General features: G+C 54.0%; 1 protein-coding gene across 1 annotated transcript; it reads right to left on the bottom strand.

Moving 5' to 3' along the window:
• Positions 1 to 654: 654 nt before the first annotated feature.
• LOC120837386 lies at positions 655 to 2,477 on the bottom strand. Its single transcript, XM_042287020.1, has 2 exons — positions 805 to 2,477; positions 655 to 694 (listed from the first exon to the last, which is right to left on the bottom strand). Exons 1-2 carry the CDS (start codon positions 2,475 to 2,477, stop codon positions 655 to 657), a joined length of 1,713 nt encoding a protein of 570 aa, XP_042142954.1.
• Positions 2,478 to 8,047: the final 5,570 nt, after the last annotated feature.

Genomic DNA, 8,047 nt, shown 5'->3' with positions numbered 1-8,047 from the left:
ACAATAAATCGCCACTCTATGCCAGCATTGGCAAAATGCTGAATCACATCAGGGTGTCGGAGTGTCTTCCACAGTTCGCTTAGTTCTTTTGAGGCCCGTTTAAATGTCAAAGCGTTATCCGAATAAATGACGCGGCATACCCCTCTCCGCGACACAAATCTGCGAAAGGCATACAGAAAGCTCTTTGTCGACATGTCTGTCACTAACTCTAAATGTACCGCTCGGGTAACCGCACATGTAAACAACAAGACGTAACATTTGCTGGTGAGGTCGTTCGCCTTAACATACAGGGGTCCCGCAAAGTCTGTGCCCACTACTTCAAACGGGTCCGCTCGCGTTGTACGATCCGCCGGCAAGGGTCCCGTTGGAGCACTTGCAGGAGTCGCGTTGAATCGCTGGCAGGTCACACACGCACGCACTACTTTCTTTACCAGCTGTCTTCCGCGGAGGATCCAGTACTTCTCTCGCAGCTGCACGAGAGTGTCCCTGGCTCCCGCGTGCAGTACCTGGCGATGGGCGTCGATAGTCAGCAACGTTGAGTATCGATGCTCCTTAGGCAGTACAATAGGGTGGCGTTCTTCTTGCGTCAGGCTCGATGACTGGAGTCGACCGCTGATCCTCAGCAATCCCTCTTCATCGATGAAAGTGCGAAAGTCACGCAAGAGCGACCCAGGTGTGGGCGACATTCTCTTTGCTGCACGATCAATATCAGAGGCAAACGCTGATTTTTGTGCTCTTGTTATCCAGTGTGTTTGCGCTACGTGGATCTCCTCGGCGGTCTGTGGTCCCACCCCCTTTTCTGACGATCTGAGGTTATCTTCCTTCTCGACCTTCTCAGCCATTCCGTTCTCGACGTAAAGCCGGACTGCCTGATCATATCTCTGCATGAGCTCAGGATTCTTGCTCAGCCTCGTTCGTTGGCTTTCGAGTCTCTTCCAAGCCATCTTTCGGTTGCAATCAAGCTTTACATTAGGTTTCCAAGGGAGGCTCACTTCGTATCTTCGATCAGATTTGGTGATGCTTCTCTCAAAGCGCTGCATGATGTCGCTATAGGAGTGATCCTGGACCTCTGCGTCCACAACTCCCATACTCTCAAGCTCCCAAAATCCTCTCAGGACAGCCGTGTTCTCCTGGTCGCTCACGGCAGCTCTGAGGACAATCACTTGGGAACAGTTGACAACAGCTGCAGTCGCCTGGGAACGTCCATGTACTGCCCAACCAAAGGCGGTCTCCACTGCCGTCAGGTTCTCGCTCAATCGACGGACTCTTCCCGTAACGCATCCCCAGTAGTGCTCCGATCCTAAGAGGATTCCTACTCCGTTGCACTCGAGTCCGTTCAGGTCGTCACCAACCGTTAGTCCGAGCTCCTCCATATTCACCAGGATGTCTTCATCCGGGCCTGGAAGTTCTTGTTCGCAGATAGAACGCGTCTCGAGGGCGTCTATCTCGTATGTCTGGCCGGTTAGACGATTACTCAAAATTACTTGAACTCTACGGTACGTTTGTTCGCTAGTCTTGCCACCGAACACTCCGACGGTAAGAACCTCCGTTCCGAGAAGCTTGCAACCAAGACCCCTCGACAGCTCCTCTATAATGAAGGAGCGCTGACTACCGCTGTCGAAGAGAATGCGGGCCAACTTTCTTCTGTTCTTGCTTTCCACCCACGCGGTAACGGTTTGCAGAAGGACAGCCGGTTTGTTGCCCTTCTCGCTCACATGCAGGTTGAGAGGCGTCTTGTCTTTCTTCCGCGTTTCATCCGATCCGCTGGCAGCTCGTCCCGGAAAGTAATCAGGATCACACATAGTGGATACATGCCTTCCTCCACACCTTTCACAACGGAGCGTGCCGCGACACATTCTTGCCGTGTGGTTCGGCTTTGTGCACCGGAAGCACCTGCGATCGGCTTGCAGCCTGCGCTTCTTTTCCTTGAGTTCGATCTTCGCGTTACAGTCTGGTGTGCTGTGCGCCTTTGATTTGCAAAGAAAGCATTCCATGCTGTCCATCCTGCCATGCAAGGCCGTAGCGGTAGCGTTCCGAGTCTTGGCGTTGTTTAGGCGCCTCTTCGGGTGTTCATGCATGGGGAAACAATGTGCAGGCTTACCGCCGGCGTCTTCGGGTTGTTCCTTGGATGTTTTCTCCCGGCTCTCCACCTCGATCTTGAGAAAGTTCAGCAGCGCGCGCACCTCCTTAACGGGTCCTTGTTCCGTTGCTGAGTCGGAGCCGATGTCAGTTGCTGATGTTCCCCCGGCGGTGGCGTTTTCGGCGTTCCCCGAAGACATCTTGCGGTTGAACTCGAGCCTCATGTCATCCGGAAGCGCACGAAGCAGAACCGGGTAGAGCATGGCACAGTATGACTGATCCGTCACACCCAACGCCCGAAGGCCCCGGATGTGAGCCTGGACGCTGTCGTAGACCCGCCGCAGAGCTCTGACGCTGCGCGATGACGGCACCTGAATGATGTCCATGAGCCCTGTCATGTGGTCCTGTATCAGCTCCGCCTGGTTCCCGAACCGCTGCTGCAGGAGCTCGATGGCGTGGGCGTAGCATTCAGCGGTTGGGTGCAGTCCTGCGATGGCGGCTGCTCCATCACCAGTCAGGGCTGACCTCAAGTAGTTGAATTTTTCTGAGGACGATAGTTCCGGATTTTCATGAATGGCGGTCTGAAATTGCTCCCAGAAGGGCTGCCAATTTCTTCGGTGTCCGTTAAACTTGATGAGCTCTAATTTGGGAAGCTTGATTTTGGATGTCACCTTTCTTGCTTCCCTCTCTTCGTTCGGTTTCCCGCTTGTTCGTTGGCTGTCCTCCGGACTGTTCACTTTCCTTTTGAGCTTTGCTAGGCACGTGACGATCTTGTCAGAATAATCTATCACTTGCGTGAATTCTGCTTCTGCTTCTTTTTCGGAAATCAACGACTCGATCGCGGCATCTACGTGGTTGAGTTGGTCCCGAGCGAGGCTTAGACGTTCGATCAATATATCGAGATCATCGACGGTCGCCGTAGCTGATTGTAATAAATCCTGTGCCTCGCTGAGGAGCCTCGTTACTTGCGTTCGATGCGTTTTTCGTTTTTTCTTGAGGACGTCCATTGCCGTTCAGTCCTGGCTTGCAGTGCTGCTTGCTTGTGTCGGTCTATCGTAGATGTTGCTGTTGATTACCAGGTTTCGCCCGTTCAGTCGTTACGTTCCCTTCTCTGTCTGCTGGCGATTCGATCACACGTTGCTCGTCGGCTTCATTTGTAGTGCAGTAGTTTCTGTCCCGGGTTTCGGCACCAATTATTTTGTTGAGGGAATTGTTGCTCCTTGGCGTTCCGAGATATCGATCAGTCTCAACAAATCTCAACACTTTTATTTTAAACTACACACACTACACACGTTCCAAACAGACGAGCCACTTTCTCGTTCTCCGATCCGTAGCGTTCCAGCTTTCGTTCTGTCCGTCTCCACTTTCCCAGCTGTTGATCTTCGCGGCTCCATCCGGCCGCTGCGGGTACGAAGTTTACATCTCGCTGCCCGCGCGCGATCATAAATCGTCTCCGCCGAGACAAGCAGTGGTGCGAGGTTCAGCTCGCTCCTCGCGTGCATCCTCTCCGCAGAGGGAATCCGATGCCGTCCTCGCGAAAGTTCCAACAGCTTTATAACGGGGCCCGATACCCGCTGTCGCGTTTTACTCTCAAAGGTGTAGGGTTCTCGTCCGATTCCCCAGGCCCCTGTCTCCGGATGAACGTGACACAGCAAACGCATAGCTCTCGGCAGAAGGGGTTTATTCCACTCACGTTCTGCTGGGGGTTTCGGGATCGGGAGAAGTGATCGAGGAGGCCTGGAGGGGCTGCGCCGCCACTGTATGCTGCATGCCGATCGTCCGTGCGGTGCTAGTCCACACCGCATCCCGTGGACGTCGCCGTCGAGGGTCAAATCCGGAGTCTCTATCCGGACCATGTCACCGGGCCGTCGCCCGAGCCGACGTCGCGGTCGCCACCACCGCGCACGTCCGTCGTGGCCCGTTTCCCGCGCAAGAGTCCCCTCCCTATTTCCCGTCGTCCGAGCCCTCCCCGCCGTTCCCGCCGTCACCGCGTACCAGACCGGCCGGAGCCTCTTCTTTCCCATCTTGGGCGGTCTCTCGCTGGAGCTCCCCGTCTGGCTCTGCCGTAGCACGTGCAGGGCCTCGGGCGCCGACGCTGTCCGGGAGGGGGGTCCTATGATGTCCACCGCCGACACCGCCAATGTCTTCAAGATGGGTCCCGAGAGAGGAGGCGCTCGGGAACCAAACCTCAAAGGCGCCGTCCTTGCCACGGAGGGGACCGAAAACGAGTCTCCAGGCGCCGGCGTCCGGTTGTCGACCAGAAGGGATGCCGACGGGACCCCACAAAGGAAAAACTTCAACGTCCTCCAAGCTTTTTTTTTTTTTTTTTGTAAGCTGTTTAGTTTGATTGTTCATAAGCCATCGATAGCTGCACAAAGAGTAGGCTTTCTGTTGCGTGATTCTTAACAAAAAGCTGTCCTACTATAGTGGTTACAAAATATCTGCGGACAAAACTTCGTTTAAATTTCAACGAGAGCATTGCGGCCTAAGAGGGAAAAGGTAAAAACACTATCAGGTGACCAAAATACATGTCCGGAGCACTAGCTGGCAGGCGTCTCATGATGCTGTGATGGTATTTTTGTTCTTATTGTCTATCTTACTTTTATTTGCTCCTTTTCTTTTTATTTTTTTTTTCGCTGGCTATTAGCCCATTGTAGGACTGATTGAAGCACTGCTATCGATCGATGATGACCTAGAAAAAATGAAGTGACGGGGCCAGGTACTTCCTCCGCTTTTGCTTTGGTTTCGTAATGTAATGCGTAACAGCAGAAACTGTTCGCAAAGTATATCTTGTTTCTTGCCACAGTCTGTGATATCGTGCCAAGTGACGTCGTGCGGTGACGCGCAGGACCAGCGACAAGCCGGCGGTGTGATATCGTGCCAAGTGACGTCGTGCGGTGACGTGCAGGACGGGCAGGCGAGCGTGCGCCTTTCCTTCTCTTTCCTTCTCTTTCCTTCTCTTTCCTTCTCTTAAGCGTCGATAAGCATCGGCGCTGAACTATTTAAGCCGCGCTATCGCTTCAAATAAACCTTCTTGTTGTTGGAGCTGCTGTCTCTGCTTGGTCACTACATTGGCGACGAGGCACGGTCTGGCCCGTGCGGGCCGCTGGAAACAGGCGTGATGGCGTTGGGTGGCCGCATTTCGGAGTTTGACGTTCATGGAAATTCGACATGGGAAGAATACGTCGAGCGCATCGAACTGTACTGTGCCGTCAACAAGGTGTTGGAGGCCGTGGACAAGAGGGCGGTGCTGCTGAGTTGCTGCGGGCAGGAAGCCTACTCCCTGATATCGACGCTCGTCAAGCCCCTACGACCGCCGAACGTGGAATACCAGGTCCTCATCGACACCGTACAGAACCACATTCAGCCAAAGCCGTCCGAGCTGTATTCGAGGTACGTGTTTTCGAAACGGGACCAGGAATTTGGCGAGTCTGTGGCCGACTACGTCACTGCGTTGCGAAGGTTAGCTGGAAACTGTGGGTTCGGCGGGGATAAGTTTCCGCTTACTGAAATGCTGCGCGACCGGCTGGTTTTCGGAATAGCCGACGGAGTCGCACAACAACGGCTCCTGGCAGAAAAGAAACTGACTTTCGAAGCAGCGTACGATCTCGCAGTCACGGCAGAGACTACAGCTAAGCAGCAACAAGCTATAAGGGAAAGACGACGAGAAGCGGAAGCTCAGCTAGAAATGACCGCGGAAGTAGGCTCGCGAGCTAAAGTGCCGAACTCGGAAAACCACGGAAGCCAACGGGTCGCGGGGACCTGGGAGCAAGGTGAGCGGCGTTGCTTTCGGTGTTTAGGCAACCACGCAGCTGTGCGGTGCAGGTTCAAAAATGCAAAGTGCTTCAAGTGTTCAGGAAAAGGACACATAGAAAGAGCGTGCAAAGCAAATAAGACGCAAGCACAGGATCAGCTTGCTCAGACTACGGGTGACACAAGAACCGAGTACGACAGCCTATTCAGCATCGGCCAAGTAGCAAGCGCTGTACCGAAGTACGTAGTTGAGGTCGAGATTGGCGGAGAGAAGGTGAAAATGGAAGTGGATTCTGGGGCTGCGCGATCTATTATCAGCCAGAGGGAGTTTAAAAAACTAGTGGTGTCAAAGCGGGGAAAACTGGAAGAGCCAGACACGCAGTTGGTCACCTGGACGAAAGAGGGTATCGAGATTTTGGGAAAAGCCGTGGTGCCAGTGAAGTTCAAGGGTCAAAATTCCGAGTTGCCGCTGCTGGTGGTCAAGAACGACGGGAACACTTTGCTTGGCCGCGATTGGTTCGGACCTTTGAAGATAGAAGTAATGGGTCTTCATTCCGTCAGCAGGAGCCGAGAGATTTTCGCTGCCCGATTTCCGCAGGTGTTCAGCGGGTCTCTGCCTGGCGCGTTTTTACCGCCCATTCACATCGAGCTGAAGGACGGCGCCCTGCCAAAGTTCCTGAAATGCCGGAACATTCCTTTTGCGCTGAAAGAAGATGTTCTGACCGAGCTCAATAGGCTTGTGCAGTTAGGAATATTGGAGCCAACCCAATACTCCGAATGGGCAACACCCATTGTTGTGGTGCGAAAAAAGGATGGCTCGCTTAGAATCTGCGGAGACTATAGAAGCACAGTTAACCAGGCAGTAAAAAGCAATGTGTATCCTCTACCCACCAGCAAGGAGCTTTTCGCTAAGCTAGGAAAGGGGCGGTTCTTCTCGAAGCTTGATCTGGCACAGGCGTACCAGCAGCTTGTGGTCGACGATACAACTGCCGAACTGCTCACGATAAACACCGTACAAGGGCTCTACAAAGTTCGTCGCCTACCGTACGGCGTATCTGTGGCACCAGGACTGTTTCAAAGGGCAATGGACACTATCCTTGCTGGGCTACCTAAAATAGCTGTGTACCTGGACGATATCCTGGTGGTTAGCGAAACGGCCAAGGAGCATGAACGCATGCTCACGGATGTATTCGAACGCCTAGATAAGGCTGGACTCAGAGTGCAAGCAAACAAATGCGAGTTGTTTCAGGAAAGCCTCGAGTTCCTGGGTCATCGCATCGATAAGTGTGGCATCTACCCTTCCGAGGTGAAAGTCGAGGCCATCCATAAAGCCCCGGCCCCAACTAACAAGAAGGAACTCCAGTCCTTCTTGGGTATGGTGAATTTTTACAACATTTTTTTGCGGGGCAGATCCGAAATAGCCGAGAAGCTGCACCGTTTACTTGATGACAATGCTACCTGGAAATGGGACGAAGAGCACCAAGGGGCGTTTGAAGGCTTAAAAAAATTGTTAACATCGCAGTCCTTGCTTGTTCATTTTAACGAAAGTGCTCCGTTGATACTCTCCTGTGATGCGTCTCCGGTGGGTGTGGGTGCTGTACTCGCTCACTGTGACGAGACGGCAAAGGAGCAACCCATTGCCTATGCGTCAAGGACGTTAACAAAGGCTGAGCCCCGATGCGATGGACGTGGAGTGCAAACGGCAGCCTCTAGAACAAAGCTTTCAGTGCGGTGACTCTGTCTACGCAAGGAATTTTCGCCAAGGTCCGAAGTGGTTGGCTGCTCGTGTGCTACGGCGTCGGGGTCACGTCATGTACGAGGTCCAGACATCCGACGGGAGTATCCATCGACGCCACCGGAACCACGTGCGAAGGGCCTGGGAACCAACAACTCCAACCGGCGGGACAACAGCTTCGTTTGCCCTTCCGGGAACGCCCGGTTCGGAGCCTGGCCCTCTGGAGGCCGGGGTTTCCCTTCCGGGCCCGTCAAGTCTGGGGGCGAGGTCACCTGCGGTCGAGACTCCCGTATTGAGGCGTTCTTCCCGCCAGCGTCGCCCGGTGCACCGATACGGCATAGATGACTAGGGGGGAGGGATGTGATATCGTGCCAAGTGACGTCGTGCGGTGACGCGCAGGACCAGCGACAAGCCGGCGGTGTGATATCGTGCCAAGTGACGTCGTGCGGTGACGTGCAGGACGGGCAGGCGAGCGTGCGC

Source organism: Ixodes scapularis, unplaced genomic scaffold (genome assembly GCF_016920785.2).
Source record: "Ixodes scapularis isolate PalLabHiFi unplaced genomic scaffold, ASM1692078v2 PGA_scaffold8__174_contigs__length_109621045, whole genome shotgun sequence".
NCBI lineage: Eukaryota > Metazoa > Arthropoda > Arachnida > Ixodida > Ixodidae > Ixodes > Ixodes scapularis.
The sequence above is the reverse complement of the archived record's forward strand: the minus strand, read 5'-3'. Positions and strand labels throughout refer to the sequence as shown.